This window comes from Oreochromis niloticus, linkage group LG12 (genome assembly GCF_001858045.2).
Source record: "Oreochromis niloticus isolate F11D_XX linkage group LG12, O_niloticus_UMD_NMBU, whole genome shotgun sequence".
Taxonomy (NCBI): domain Eukaryota; kingdom Metazoa; phylum Chordata; class Actinopteri; order Cichliformes; family Cichlidae; genus Oreochromis; species Oreochromis niloticus.
The window spans coordinates 9,878,405-9,895,058 of NC_031977.2; the positions used below are offsets into that span (position 1 = coordinate 9,878,405).

Consider the following 16,654-nt stretch of genomic DNA (forward strand, 5'->3'; position numbering starts at 1 on the left):
ATCAAGGACACATCCAACACCTGCAGGACACCAGCCCTTGAGGCCTGGCGTACCCCCACCTCTACTAGATGATCCATAAGGATGCCTGACCATGCTATTCCTTCATTTGCAGCTATATTGGCTGTAAATAAAATAAACAAAAAAAAATCAATAAATAAATTAAAAAATATATATACTATTTTAACACAACACAGAAACACAGAAGACGTCCAGATATCCCAGTTTTCCAGTAGCACTTGAACGCAGCTTACCTTTGTGGATCCGTGGGGAGCTGACGGCGTGAAGAATCTCTGAAGTCCACAAAACCAAAATGTAACGTGATCAGTTCCTGTCAGGGGAAATCGTGCCTTTTAGGGACGTAACGATCTGTAAGTGACCGGAAAGGAAGCCACAGATTTTAGATGTGTGTATGCACAGGGAACATTTTGAATGCGATGCTAGATTTGTGAAGCTGAAATTTAAAAATTAAGCGTTAGTATTTGTTCAGGCATTGAGACACGCCTTTGTTTTGAATCTCAGAGAAGAAAGAGCCATGGCGAAGCTTAAGTACATGATACCGATCATCACATTGCTCTGCGTGCTTGTTATAATTTTGTGTGTTGTACTTTTGAGGCCCGAGTGCCTGAAAGCTGCAGTGGCCGCAGACTCTCTCAAATGTTCAGAGATTGGACGGTGAGTGTTTTATTTACGATTTCTTCTATTCAGTACTAACAAAGAATTCAGATGACGCAGTTTTGAGCCCCTTAACCCGCGTCTTTATCAGGGTACAAGTTTTTATTTTTCCTCCACATCACAATATAACTACTCATACTTAACAGATATTCTCCAGTAAAATGTACTGTACACATGCCCATATATTGTTTTATAAAGGAGAAAACTGAAAGTTTCTACAGTGTGACACAGACTTTTTTCCATGGATGTAAGGCACACCCTGCACGATTACAGCCAAAAACCAATCGCGGTCATTTCTAGTCAATACTGAGATCATGATTAGTAAATATTTGGCACGTTATTCATTGATTTATTTTTTTTTATTTTTTTAATAGCAAAAAAGTTTTTTTTTTTCTCTCACTTGGATAAAAAATACAAACTGCTTTTACGTCCATGCTGTGCTATTTCTGGTAATGTATAGAACTTTGCATCAAAATGATGTTGTTTGCCTCGTTTACCTACCGGCATCTCTTGGAAGAAAAATATAAATACTACCACTAATAATGATAACAAACTGCACAAAACTTTAACACAGGGTTAAATCAACATGGCAGTGCTTTCACTTTTTTGCTAAATCTCTGCTAATTAAAACCTGACTGTTAAAGCGCATATTACAGGAAAATCTTTCGTCTTCCACTCAATTCATTAAAACTGCATGATGGATGTCAGTAAAACTCGGCAGCTTTGAGATCCCTCTGTATTTTTACCTGTTGCGTTTTGCATAGAGCTCAGGTTTTGCCAATAATAAAAGAGAGAAAAATAACTTGAGATTTTTGTTTGTTTGTTTGAGCCTCAGTTGATGTGAGAGGGCTTTCTGGCAGTTAAACATTATGTTGCTTTGGTCCACAGACACACCTCTTTAACTTTTATTTCTTCTTCTGCTTTCAGAACAAGCACTTCACCTTCTGCTTTGCCAGACAGGTAGATTTAGTTGTAAATGTCTTTAAAATAGTGTTACTCATACAGGAACCTTCAAGCAGCACGATGCAAGGAACGGTTGTGACTGGCGCATGGGGCACGTGGTCAGGCGCTGATTATGGATTATTTGCTCTGCTTTTCCTTTTGCAGGGCATGCTTTTTCAAAAAAAAAAAAAAAAAAAAAAAATTTCAATTTCACACCAAAATCGTGATCGAGATTCGATTGATTTTACAGCCCTAACACAGCAGCAATAACAGTGACACCCGAGGTGATAACCGTGAACTCTTTCAGGGACATTCTTCAGAAAGGCGGCTCTGCAGTAGATGCTGCCATTGCTGCGCTGCTGTGCACCTCCATCATTAACCCACAGAGTGCGGGCATCGGAGGCGGGGTCATATTCACTGTGATGGACAGCTCTGGTAACAAGATATCCTTTTTCTGATGCCGCAATTCAGCCCTCCAGTGGAATAAAGTAACAATATCCCATCTTTTTCAAAGGTAAAGTGAAAATTATCAACTCCAGAGAGACTGTCCCCACAACCACAAGCCCTGACCTGCCTCAGACATGTCCCAAGGACTATAGCTGGAAAGAAGGTGGGCTGCTTATCTGCCATAATGCCATAAGACCAGCATCTGTTTATTGTATGTAGGTCTAATGAATCTGTGAGGTAAGAGAGGCACTTTGAGGATGCCACTGTGTTTCAGGCTGCTGAAATAGGATCTTACCACAGTAACACTGCTTCCTTATTGTGTTGTCATTAGCACAGCAACATGCTTGTGTGCACTCAAGCAAGCATTTTCATATTTCAGCAGCAGTCTCTAAACAGTCCTGGCTCTTCGTCATTTTCATGTCATGATACTCCAAATGTTTTCAGTTTGTCAAAGCACCCAGCCTCACCCAGCACCCAACTACATATGACTCATTCTTGCATGACAGAGCTTTAACCTGCTTTAACTTTGTGCTTTATTAATTCCTCCTGCTGTCACAAATCTATTCTGCTGTCATAAATTTCAGGTAATCCTGCTCCTGTGCTCACATTAGAACTTGTGCTTAATTTGTGTTACTGCAGTTTTGTCTGTTTGTAAAAGTATTTACCCACTGAAAGTTCTCCCTTTTTTGGCACTTGATCTGGCTCTCGTCTCATACATTCCACTTCAGTCAGCTATCTCCCTGTGAAGAGAAAAAACTCCTCCCTACTTACACCAGAATCTATGCCCTATCCATCGTGTCCAGTAATTTTCCACTACAGGCTTGTGTTATATGGGTGTTGCATTTTCTTTCAGCACTCTTCTTTATATCATCCTACAGAACATGAATGTGTAATAAAAGATAAATGAACTATTCAAAAATAAAACATAAATGAGGTATTCCTAACAGTTCACACGTGGCTCTTCTCTGTGGCTGGCTGATGGACCAACAACAGATTAGCCCACAGACTGGTTGTATCACGTATTTTTCCACATTGCTTCCTTCAGAGACCATTTGATAACAGATGGTCTCTGAACGAAGATGGACAATTTGGAGTTAGCAATTGCCATTGCTTTACTCCTATCACCACAGGTCTGTACCTTTTATAAAGCACAGCTTGTGCCAGAAGATATGCAGTCACTTTTGTAGCATGGCGCCATTTGCCAGAGTGAGAGTGGAGATCATAAATAAGATCTTAGTCAGGTAAACAGGATAAGGAACAACAGTTGAAGGAATACTTGGGAGAGTTTCCCCACTGACACTGACAAGGATTTTTGAGGGTACATGGGAGTTTGCCTAACCAATCTACATGTGTTTTGTGGACTTGGAGAAGGCACTCTGCTGCATCCTTTGGGTCTGTGGGAGGTGTTTTGGGAGTATGGAATGTCTGGCCAGTTACTACCAGCCATTCAGTCCCTGTACAACTGCAGTGGGAGTGTGGGCCACACTGCCTCCAATAAATTTGACTCATTTCTGGTGGGTATTGAACTCCACCAGGGCTAACTATTGTCAACGATTCTGTTCATAACTTTTATGGGCAGAATTTATAGATTGAGCCGAGTGTTGGAAGAAGTGGGGGAAAAAATTAGCACCTCCAATAAGGCCATGTTGTTCAGCCAGGTGGAGTGCCCACTTTTAGCCCTTCTTCATTGGTATCTACTCAGATTGGCTTGACGAAACTCAGTGTGGCACAACTCTACTCAATATGTTCTTCATTATGATCAAATACAACCTAATGTGCATGGGGTGTTTATAGCAACACGGCCAACCATCCTGGGATGTCATTTGTATGTGACACAAACGCCAAAACACAGGAGGGCATCAAGGTGATGGTATACCTGCTGCATGGTCTGTGGCTTTTTTTGTCAGTGTTGTAGGGTTTTTGTTTGTTTTCAGTTTTGGTTTTCGTGACTCACTAAGTGACGCCACTGACTAGTCAATCGGTGTCTTGCAGTGTGACGACACGATGTCACATTTTTAGATCAACCCAGATTGCTCTGAACCCCAGCCTAGTAGGTACTAAAAAAAATACCTGGTACCACCTAATCGAAAACCCTAAAAGCTGTGCCAAGCCAACCCACATAGATACTAATGGAAAAAGGCAATTTGGGTCAGGGATGACCTGCTGCCACAAGTAGAGGAATATAAGTATCTCAGGGTTTATGAGGAAGGGGAAGCATGAGATTGACATTGAGACAGACAGATTGGTGCCATGTATGATATCTTTAAGCCAGGAAAAGTCTAAATATATTGAAATAAATAAATGTAAAGAGCAAAGGTTTGCCTCTGAAATAGATTAGAAATAAGTTGAATTTTAAATATATAGCGCCAAAGTCATCTTTGGGCAATAAATATTAAACTTATATACACCAAACACAAGCAAATGTATGTGTGACTTTCCAGCACTGACTCCATTATTCATCTGATCAGATAGCAGATGGATTGGGGTTCCTGGGGAAATTCGAGGTTATGAAGCAGCACACAGGCTTTATGGGAAGTTGCCGTGGGCTGAACTCTTTCAGCCGACCATCAAACTGGCCAGAGAAGGGTTTCCTATTCCTTATGTCCAAGGTCTATACATCCCACGCACTGCTAATACGTCACTACGGTATGAAATACACCCACAATGTGAGTTCAAAAATATGAGGAGCAAACAATGAATGTTTCAGTTTTATTTCACTGTCTTTGTCTTTTAGGGAGTTATATTTAGATAAAAATGGGAACATACTTAAGACTGGTGATATTGTGAAATTTGAGAAACTGGCTGACACTTTGGAGACGATCGCAAACGAGGGACCAGATGTGTTTTACAACGGAACAATAGCAAAGAATTTAATCAGTGACATACAGAAAGCAGGTATTATCAGACAGGATTCATCCTGCTCTCTTTTCTGACCATTTTCTATGTTTGCCAGGAACAATGATCTAATTACAAATTTAAAAAAATCTTTTTTTTTTTTTCTGTAAAAATGTATCATGATCCCTCACAGGCTACACTGTGATCTGTCTGGATCCATTCAAAGTCTTGATTATGAAATGCATTGTGTTCATTTTTGCTCAGCAGAATCTTTTGTTTCACTGTTTTTGCTCAGGAGCAAACCTCACACTGGAGGACTTGGCATCATGTAAAGCTAATGTGACTGATGCGTGGAATATTTCTTTAGGAGATTATAAGATGTACTTCCCTCCACCCCCTGCAGGAGGAGCCATCCTCAGCCTCATCCTCAACATCATGAAAGGTTCCTGTTAGACACTGATTGTAGAGCTGCTGCTCATCTACACTATAAAATTACAAAATGCTGTTTGTTGAATAATTTTATGTGTTTAGCTGAGCTGTTCAAATTAATGCATTTATTGATCGTTCCACTTAGCATGTAGCTTCTACTTCATGGAAGAAAAGAATGCTAACCAATCTTTGCATTTATGAAGCCCTGCGAATGCATTTTGTCTTTTGTTTTTGTTTTTAACAAAAGAAAACAACAAACAATAACAGCCTGTTATATTTTCAGGATATAAAATGAACTCAGAACCTAAGATGACCAATGAAAAGATATTATTTTATCACCGTTATATTGAAGCTTTAAAATTTGCCAATGGATTAAAGAAACATATCAGAGATCCAGAGTTCAACTCAGAAGAAGTAAGTATCTCAAAATACCACAGAGAAGATTCATGTATTTGCACGTTTTTGTTGCACAGAACAAGAGTAAAAGTAGCAATACCACACCTCAAATAACTAACTATAGATATTATAAAATATTTAAAAATAAGGTCCGGGTCTCAAAAGTATTATTATTAACAAAATATCATTATTATTATCATTTGACTTTGACACATCTGCGATCGCCTTTGCCCCTGAATGCACTTTTCCTGATCCAGCAGGATCTTTTTCAGAGTGAGAGTTCAGAGCACAGCAGTGCCATTTTTACATCTTATTTGAAAGCAAAGGCCCTTCAGGCTCTCAGAGTTCAGTGAGTCTTGTGTATCATAGAGTCCACATTGTGCTGTGAGATTATGATGTATGCATCAGGTTTAGCTGAAGCCACCTAAAGTAGGGGAGACTACCTGTGTTTAAATTTCAGTGACATGGTTTGACTTGAATGACAGTTTGCTGTCGTGTTTTATAAGTTTATGCAGATTCTTCATTTTTGGTGATGTGAACAGACCAGGAGTTTGCGGTTTCTCTAAGTGTTGCACAATCAGACTTTGAAGTGAATTTTGTGGGACGTCCACTCCTGGAAAGATTGTAGTGTTGTGTTGATATACCTGAAGGCTCCGGATGAGCAAACTGACAAATCTTTTCCTTTTATGGAGATGCTCACACTTGATGGTGACGATCTGTTAAATAAGTGCAGCACCTGGCTGCAGTAAAGGTGTACTTAGTCTTTTAAAGGTCTGAATAGAGTGCATTTTCACTTCAACATGATGACAAACATGACAAATGGTGTAACACTTGACACAAATAAATAACAAGAGTTTTTAAATGCGATGAACCCAAATCATGTTAATATTTGGCTCAAATGTGTTATGTTTTATCAGTCTCTCTGTGCCGTCTGTAATGTGTTTATTTGTTTGATGCTCTATAGTTCAAACAGATGACCGAGAAATTCACAGAGGATAGCTTTGCCAACCACATACGCAGCTTGATCACTAACAAGACTCATGAGCGCCAGTATCACAGCATCACTCCGTATCTGGAGAGCATGGGTACCGCACATGTGTCTGTGCTGGCTGAGGATGGATCCGCTGTGTCTGCCACCAGCACCATCAACCACATGTCAGTGTCTGGATGAATCTGTTTCACTGTTAGGAACCAGCTATCAAAAATGAGTCTTCCTTTGAAACTGAAAGACTAAAATGGTTTAAGAGATTATGGAGAAACACATTTTTACAAGATGTCTGGAAAGATTCTCAGTCATCCAGGTCATCGGAGTCTAAGGAGCTTGGAAAGAAAATGTCTCTATGGTTCATCCCAAAGACAGGACTCCTAGACACAAACTTAACAATGCAGTGTATGCTGTATAGTGTAACGAGGAATGCTCAGACCTCTACATTGGAGAGACCAAACAGCCACTTCATAAATGCATGGTTTTCAAAACGCTGCGTTTTTCCTTGAGGAAAACGCCGTCTCAGTGTGGATGGAAGGCCAAAATGGAGAGAAAATGATGCGGACGTAGCCTCAGACATCAACTGTCTGCCATCTATAATCCAGTTTTGAGATCCCTTCCCAGACGCCTTAACACCCACTCACATCCTGGGCCTTCTGACCTCAGGAAATCCCATGATAGGGTGGGGCTAGGTTTCAAAATGAGTTCACCCGAAACCTTGGCTGATTGTGACCGACACCCATTTTCACACCTTGGCTCGTGTGATTAGGTAGAGGATCATTAGGGGGTCCATCGCCCCCCTTGGGGAGACACTCCCATAGGGCTTAAATCTGGGACTCTCCACCATTTGACCTTAGAACTGAAGAAGCTTCTCAGATGAGAGGTGAAACGTCTTCAAGCAACTTAAAGAAGTCCAGACGCTTTTTTCTTTCCAAGCTCCTTAGACCACATTTTTACAAGATTTCTCCACTCCGCTGGGTCGTGGTGGTGTCTGTGCAATTAGGTCTAGATCTAGTTCATGTATTCATGTATTTCATGTATTTTTTTCTTTTTAGATTTGGCTCCAGAGTCTTTTCTCCAAGCACTGGAGTCATCCTCAACAACGAGGTGTATGACTTCTGTCATAAAATTGATAGCATCTCTCCTGGTAAGGGATCAGCAGGATGGATTTTACATTTAATATATATATGAAACACAAGTAATCAGAGCAGAGAAGTGTGCAGATGCTGGGCCATAGTAAGGATTCTTTCAAAGCTAAGAACACAACGAGGTCTGGAGACACATCTAGCAGGCTGCTCATGAAGTTTTTATTGCTGTGGAAAACATCCTTTACACTGATGTAGTTTCAGACATAGAGACAACTATTCTCTTCTCAAACAACATTTTAAGACAGTTAGATAATGTAAGTAATAATACAAACACCGATCTGTTGAAGGATAAAAATAATCCCTTAATTTTGTAGTGAATGGATTTTTTGTGAATTGGATATTTGAAGATCTCTCATGGATGGTGTTGCTACTCAATAATATTCTAAACATATAAACACATTAGAATACCAGTATTATGAGCTTTCTCTCTTTTGGTAATTAAGCAAATTTGAACTCATCTGCATTAGAACTGTTGCTTCACTGCAAGAAGGTCCTGAGTTCAATTCCACCATCAGGCCGAGGTCTTTCTGTGTGGAGTTTGCAGGTTCTCCCTGTGTTTGCGTGGGTTCTCTCTGGGTACTCCAGCTTCCTCCCACAGTCCAAAGTCATGGAGTTAGTGGGGATGGGTTAATTGGAAACTCTAAATTGGCCATAGGTGTGAATGTGAGTGCGAGTGTGAATGGTTGTTTCTGTCTATGTGTTAGCCCTGCGACAGATTTGTCTAGGGTGTACCCTGCCACTCGCCCTAAGGCAGCTGGGATAGGCTCCATCTCCCCTGTGACCCTGAAAGGAAGAGAATGGATGGATGGATGAAGTCATCTGCTAAACTAAGCCTTCGAACATGGTCAATATCATATGTACCTGATAAACGTGAATGTTTATCCGCGTTAGTATGTTGGGGAGGAGTTCGCCCCCCCCCCCCAACACACACACGGACACAAAACTAATAAACCTTAATTATATTACCAATTGTTAGTACTTTTTACTGCCAAGATAGAGGTATGACATATGACATATCCATTTCAATATTATGACCAATCAGTAACTGAAAAATAAGACTGGTGAAAAACCAAAACTCATAGAATTAGACATGCTGCTTTCTTATATTTAAAAAAACCCAAACTACTACTAATACTGAATAATAGTTAAAAACAGAAGCTTTACTAAACTAACAAATCAATGCAGCTAACTGGGGGCCACTTGGGGAGACAATCTACACTGAGCAGTGCCCACTGCTACCAACTACTCACCAAATGTGTCTCACTGCAACCATCTTTTATGAAATGAGAGAAGAAAATGCCATCCCATAATTAATAGCAATAGACAAGCTGACCATTCATGAACATGATAAATAAAACTGATAAACTGGAACACATCATGTAAATGTTACTTCCTGCCATAGGCTGCTGAAATGTTTTGAATTTTTAACAACAGACTGTTAAACATATAGTTAACTCTGAACATGGATGCATTTGGACATTCAAAGTTTTATTTCTTACAGACTGAGTAGAGAGAAATCTCTTGCTGTGTGCGCACTGCTGTGAAAAAAAAAGCCCAGTTCAGTTCATTTCTGCTCTCTTTCATGAAAACACCAGTTGTACTAAGGAACAGAAATATGTTGGGCGCGACTCTAAACATTCAGTGTCAGGATTGAATTAACAGTTTTAGGACAGAGGCAAAGTTTTGGCACTGCACCTCACAGCTTCAAGCTTTGACCATCCACCTGTTCCAATTAAACACTCATTCTGGTAACTTCACCCCCTCTTATTATAATGAAAAATAAATAAACACTCGAAGAAGCAACTATCACAACCTGTCAATAGAAAATTGTATGTTTTAGTCAGTATAAGCTTTTAATGATATAAGTTTGCTTGTGATAGAATGCTGCATGATGATCATTTCCTTGCTTAGAACTGGTTGTTCTTTTCATTGTTCAGGACTGATTGTTCTTTATAAAACATGTTCTGATATTTGTATCTGAGTCTTCTCACAGCGATAGGAAGAAGTCAAACAAGCAGTTCTGACCTCCCACACACACACACACACACACACACACACACACACACACACACACACACACACACACACACACACACACACACACACACACACACACATGCTCATGTCAAATGTATTCATTTTTCTTATGTATAAATAAAGACACGTGCAAGAACAGAGCGCGCATCACAGGGCCCCCACTCTGGTGTGAGCGTTCTGTGATCGCCCTTGTATACAAGTAAATGCTGCAGCGTCTGTGTGTGTTTCTCCTCTTAGACTCTTAGCTGAAGAAGTGTCTTTAGAATAAATCTCTTGACATTTATTTTGGTCCTTCGAAGCCGGGGCAGAAACATCAGAACTGTTATCTGTGACTCTGGTCCAGGATCCAGCACTGATTCCTGACGCCGTGGGAAGCCAGCACCGAAGTCTGTGCACAGCCCTCTTAGACGAGGCCGAAAGACCTGGGATGCTAAAATTCGGGTCCAGGCCGGTGTTTTTAGTCTGGTCCACGGCGGTGGGATTCAGTCTGGCGATCCGAACCACCAGTGAGACGTCTGAGGGTGAGAGAAACACTATTTTGGTTAGGAATCGCCGTAATGAACCGAATAACAAACAAAATAGAAAAATAAAATAGGTTAGGATTCGCCAAAATGAACCGAATTAGATTTAGGTTTTAGAAGTAGCCGTAATTACTTCATAACAAATTGTAAAGGCGCGCAAATGTCTATGTGTGTATGTGTCTAGAAGTAAGTTGTTTTTACAGCACAATACGCTGCTGAACTACTTCTATTTTATTTTGTTGTTTGCTTGAGGCTCACGTACTGGTGACAGAGGAGAATGGTTGAGTTTCGTCTCATAAAACTGATACCACTTGACCTTTAGGGTCAAGTCGAAGGCCGTATCAGTAAACCACTCTGAAGTCAAGCGTGTCAGTGAAGGCCCAGCAAAATCTTTAAAAATGGGGAATAAACAAGCAAAATTAACACCTGATGAGGGATGGTTAGAAAAACAACAAACCGGAGCAGGAGTAATCCAAAAGAAGGGGAGAGGAATGGAGAGGACGACAGGCAAAAAAGAGTAAAAGCATTAACAAACAAAGAAGACAGTGACTCAGAACAGGATAGCAGCTCAGGTGAAGAGAATAGTTCAGATCAGGAAGAACATAATAATCCCTCACCAAGTGAAAAATTCAAGATCAAAGTAGAAGTTTAAAAAGGGCTGGAAACAGACCCGACTGAATACATATAGATACAAGAGGAATAAAGTAAAATAAACAAAAGGCTAAATTGATTTAGAACTTAACTGTAATGTATTCAAGTTGATGATAGCAAGGATAACAACCTGTAAACTGGTATTAACAATGACACATAGTTGGGATGAAGACCATGCCCTGAATGAACAGAATGATTCACACAAACACATATTAAATAAATTAGAGAAATGCATAAGGTATATTAAGGTTTTGTCATTGTTCAGCCAAGGAAAGTGTGTGAAAAGGTAAATGTCTCCAGCTTGGGAAAGGGTGAAACTGCAGATCACCACCCTTGGTGGATACAAATAAAATATAAATAAATATTGTAATATACTATTGGTGGTAATTCCCGAACCAAATGGTGGACACCAGAGGTGAAGGGAGCCACCAGGCTGAAGAAGGAGTCCTATCGGGCTTGGTTAGCCTGTGGGACTCCGGAGGCAGCCGACAGGTATCGACAGGCCAAGCGGAATGCAGCTCGGGCAGTGGCTGAAGCAAAAACTCGGGTGTGGGAGGAGTTCGGAGAGGCCATGGAAATAGACTTTTGGACTGCCTCGAAGAGATTCTGGCAAACCGTCAGGCGTCTCAGGAGGGGAAAGCGGTGCTCTACCTGCACTGTGTATAGTGCTGGCGGAGCGCTGCTGACGTCGACTGAGAAAATTGTCAGGCGGTGGAAGGAATACTTCGAGGACCTCCTTAATCCCACTGACACGTCTTCCGAGGAGGAAGCAGAGTCTGGGGATGAGGGGAATGACCCGCCAATTTCCAGGGGCGAGGTCACTGAGGCAGTTAAACAACTCCTTGGTGGCAGAGCCCCTGGTGTTGATGAGGTCCGCCCCGAGTTCCTGAAGGCTCTGGACGTTGTAGGGCTGTCCTGGTTGACACGCCTCTACAATGTTGCGTGGAGATCAGGGGCAGTACCCCTGGATTGGCAGACCGGGGTGGTGGTCCCCATCTTTAAGAAGGGAGACCGGAGGGTGTGTTCCAACTACAGGGGGATCACACTCCTCAGCCTCCCTGGGAAAGTCTATGCCAGGGTGCTGGAAAGGAGAGTTTGTCCGCTAGTCGAACCTCGGATACAGGAGGAACAATGCGGTTTTCGTCCTGGTCGCGGAACACTGGACCAGCTCTTTATCCTCTCAAGGATACTTGAGGATGCATGGGAGTTTGCCCAACCAGTCTACATGTGTTTTGTGGACTTGGAGAAGGCATTCGACCGTGTCCCTCGGGGTGTCCTGTGGGAGGTGTTGCGGGAGTATGGGGTGTCTGGCCCATTGCTACGGGCCATTCGATCCCTATACAACCGTTGCAAGAGTTTGGTTCGCATTGCCGGCAATAAGTCGGACTCGTTCCCGGTGGGTGATGGGCTCCGCCAGGGCTGCCCTTTGTCACCGGTTCTGTTCATAATTTTTATGGACAGGATTTCTAGGCGCAGCCAAGTGGCGGAGGGCTTTCGCTTCGGTGGCCTCAGAATCTCATCTCTGCTTTTTGCGGATGATGTGGTTCTGTTGGCTTCATCAGGTGAAGGCCTCCAGCTCACACTGGAATGGTTCGCAGCCGAGTGTGAAGCAGCGGGAATGAGGATCAGCACCTCCAAATCTGAGGCCATGGTTCTCAGCCGGAAAAGGGTGGAGTGCCCACTCCGGGTCAGGGATGAGTTCCTGCCCCAAGTGGAGGAGTTCAAGTATCTCGGGGTCTTGTTCGCGAGTGATGGGAGAAGGGAGCCGGAGATCGACAGACGGATTGGTGCTGCGGCTGCAGTGATGCGGACGCTGCACCGGTCCGTCGTGGTGAAGAGGGAGCTGAGTGTAAAAGCGAAGCTCTCAATTTACCGGTCGATCTACGTCCCTACCCTCACCTATGGCCACGAGCTGTGGGTAGTGACCGAAAGAACGAGATCGCGGATACAAGCGGCAGAAATGAGCTTCCTCCGAAGGGTGGCTGGCCTCTCCCTTAGAGATAGGGTGAGAAGTTCGGCCATCCGGGAGGGGCTCAGAGTAGAGCCGCTGCTCCTCCACATCGAAAGGAGCCAGTTGAGGTGGTTCGGGCATCTGACAAGGATGCCTCCTGGGCGCCTCCTGGGTGAGGTGTTCCGGGCATGTCCCACCGGGAGGAGGCCCCGGGGCAGACCCAGGACACGCTGGAGAGATTATATCTCTCGGCTGGCCTGGGAATGCCTTGGTATTCCCCCGGATAAGCTGGAGGAGGTGGCTGGGGAGAGGGAGGTCTGGGCTTCTCTGCTTAGGCTGCTGCCCCCGCAACCCGGCCTCGGATAAAGCGGATGAAGATGGATGGATGGATGGATGGATATACTATTGCTGTTATATAAAGAGATAATAGCGTTAATAATGAAATAATATTAATATGAAGAGGCACCTCAGTCAGTTATGATGTGAGGTGGATAATTGCTAAAAGTAGTCTGCATTAAGCTTAAGGTTTGCTCAACTTCAGTACAATGACATATGAGATGAAGAAAATAATTAGTTTAGATATTTTCTTTAAGTGCACTGTTGGAATGTGAAGACTTTGTGTGATTAATGATGATGTGACAGAAAATGTACAACAAGATGTTACATACTGATATCTCACTTAAAGGTTATACTGACAACAGGAGGGAATGTCAATAGAAAATTGTATGTTTTAGTCAGTATAAGCTTTTAATGATATAAGTTTGCTTGTGATAGAATGCTGCATGATGATCATTTCCTTGCTTAGAACTGGTTGTTCTTTTCATTGTTCAGGACTGATTGTTCCTTATAAAACATGTTCTGATATTTGTATCTGAGTCTTCTCACAGCGATAGGAAGAAGTCAAACAAGCAGTTCTGACCTCCCACACACACACACACACACACACGCACACACACACACATACGCACACGCACACACACACATACGCACACGCACACACACACACACACACACGCACACACACACACGCACGCACACACACACGCACACACGCACACACACACACACATACGCGCACACACGCACACACACACACACATACGCGCACACACACACACACACACACATACGCGCACACACGCACACACACACACACACACACACACACACACACACACACACACACATACGCACATGCTCATGTCAAATGTATTCATTTTTCTTATGTATAAATAAAGACACTTGCAAGAACAGAGCGCGCATCACAGGGCCCCCACTCTGGTGTGAGCGTTCTGTGATCGCCCTTGTATACAAGTAAATGCTGCAGCGTCTGTGTGTGTTTCTCCTCTTAGACTCTTAGCTGAAGAAGTGTCTTTAGAATAAATCTCTTGACACAACCACAACAAACATGATATGCTTTTTTATTTTATATAATATGTTCCTTCTCTTTTAAAATTCCAGCCTTTGTAATAACAGGTAAAGAACATCTTGTGGTTAAGTAAGGTTTTGGTTTTGTAGTCCATCCTCTGCACATTGTAGTTTTTTTTCACAGCAGACATACGGTGTCATATTGTCAAAGAGACTAATGTCAGCATCAGTGTGGTCGGATTCTCAGTGCACCAATACTCTTTTCCTAAGTCCTTGTGAATTCTCCTACACGCCTTTCTTCGACCTCTTTAATTGAAGTCAAATTTATTCAGTTTTAAGACATCTTCAAATTTTTGAAGACAGCCAGGCCTTCATCGTTTGTTTATATGCATCGGCAGAAGCACTTCTAAATTTGTTTATAGAGTATAAAAAAATGCAGGAATGGAAACAATGATGGATCACTGATTTATGTGTGAAACATTTGTACACATGATTCAAGCACAAATTTGTGCGTCCACACTGTTTTCTGTTTTCTTCTGGGTTTTCTCATCATTCAAAGAGATTCATGGAGACATTATAGACTGTTGGGTTTTTTCATGCCACTCAAAGCCTTTGTTGTATTTCTCAGGGGAGCGGCCTCCCTCCAATATGGCTCCATCTGTGCTGAAGTCTAAGTCAAAGACGCTGGTGATTGGAGGGTGTGGTGGGAGCATGATCACACCGGGAGTGGCCTCGGTAAACTTACAAAGTGCCATTGAGATAAATTAATTCAGACTGATGCCCCACTTTGTTATAGCTTGCATAATAATCAAGGGCGTCTTCACCCTAATCCATCCTATAATCATCACTTTGTCATCTCAAAGATTGACATTTACTTTTCTATTTCTCTCCAAGGCGATCATGAACCACCTTTGGTTTGGAAAGAGCCTTAAGGAGGCAATTGATTCTCCAATTGTTTATGTTAACTCTAAAGGTGAAGTAAAGTTTGAATCCAAGACTAAAAAGGTAATAAATTCAGTAATTTTATATGATAAAATGATGAATTCTGCAGCTTTTGTTCCATCTGAGTCTTTTCTCCTCTTTCCCTTGTAGGATGTAGTTGATGCTCTTGAAGCTAAGGGACATCAAATATTAAAATTTTACAATGTCGTTAACTCTGTGGAGAAGGAGAGCGGTGGCTGTATCTCTGCATGGTCTGATGAAAGGAAAAAAGGCAAAGCTGCTGGTTACTGAGACCAAGAGTCAGTGATGTTACATATACAGCACAGCTTTAAGGGTATAGACACTCCTGCAGCCAAGAAACCACAAAGTAAAACAGTTTTCTGACTCTGAGTAAAGATACAGCTCATCTGTGACTGCATCTGATCTCTTTTCACTATTCTGTTCAGATAAATTGTGCACATTCTGACTCTTTGCTGCCATTTCTCACAGGTTAATGATGAGCTCAATAAAGATCACTGTCCATGTTTATTTTTCCAGCTATGTATATATGTGACTTGATAGTACACTCATGTTTTACTTGTGTGTCTGAAATAGATTTTTATACTGAAAACATAATGTGGCCATTAGATTATTTAAATCCCAAATTTCATTAAAAGCAGTGCAAAGACAGTGTTGTAAAAACCAGGCAGTGTTATTACACCAGTGCATTGGCTGAACTTTCAGCCAAATTGTTATCTTAAACATTAATATCTGCAGCAAATTTCACAATCAAGATTCCTCATTTTAATCTTAACAATGTTTTCAGAAAGTTGGGGCAAAACACAATGAAGTACAGTATTATGTAAAGCTGAAAAACAAAAATACATATAGAATACATTCTTAAATAGCTTTCATGTTAGAAATCTAAGTGCCTTAAACCACCAGCAGGAGGCGACTCTGACCGCCAAAATATTCATTTGTAAAAAGTCTATTAGAAAAACGGTTAGAGACTTCCTGCTCCATTCCACCAGTAAACACATTGTTTAATTTGTAAATTTTAGCCCTCATGACTCCCAGTAAGAGAGATAAAGTAGGGTACACCTTAGGCAGCCTTAAGTTATTTACCAGTTGATTTGTGGTCTTTTAAACAAACAGTTAAGCTCGATGTCAGACCAACCTTTTTAACATATCTGGGAGCCTCTCTTTCCTCCCTCTCAGTTTGCGTCTGTTTCACGCCTTGCGATTGCATAGTTTCAGTAACAGCATCCCGATGACCGATGATCCCGATCCTCACTGTCTCAAAGTTTGTCTCCCACCCATTTCTGAGGCAAAAGAGCGAGCCAAGAGAAAA

The 16,654-nt window shown here is 41.9% G+C and overlaps 1 protein-coding gene across 12 annotated transcripts; it reads left to right on the forward strand.

The window, feature by feature from the left end:
• The first annotated feature begins 250 nt into the window (after positions 1 to 250).
• On the forward strand, positions 251 to 15,852 carry LOC100703613 (glutathione hydrolase 5 proenzyme). 12 transcript variants are annotated; one of them, XM_019365558.2, is made up of 14 exons: positions 254 to 368; positions 520 to 672; positions 1,600 to 1,632; positions 1,922 to 2,049; positions 2,129 to 2,224; positions 4,530 to 4,707; positions 4,796 to 4,956; positions 5,192 to 5,338; positions 5,609 to 5,739; positions 6,686 to 6,876; positions 7,762 to 7,853; positions 15,011 to 15,117; positions 15,277 to 15,387; positions 15,475 to 15,852. In XM_019365558.2, the coding sequence occupies exons 2-14, from the start codon at positions 533 to 535 to the stop codon at positions 15,613 to 15,615; spliced, it is 1,656 nt and encodes a 551-aa protein (XP_019221103.1). In that variant the 5' UTR covers positions 254 to 368; positions 520 to 532; the 3' UTR covers positions 15,616 to 15,852. The 12 variants fall into 12 exon arrangements, 11 of the variants coding, with proteins under 11 accessions (XP_019221106.1, XP_019221103.1, XP_019221108.1 ...); XM_019365560.2 differs by having other exon boundaries at positions 292 to 403; positions 613 to 672; XM_019365559.2 differs by having other exon boundaries at positions 301 to 546; positions 613 to 672.
• Positions 15,853 to 16,654: the final 802 nt, after the last annotated feature.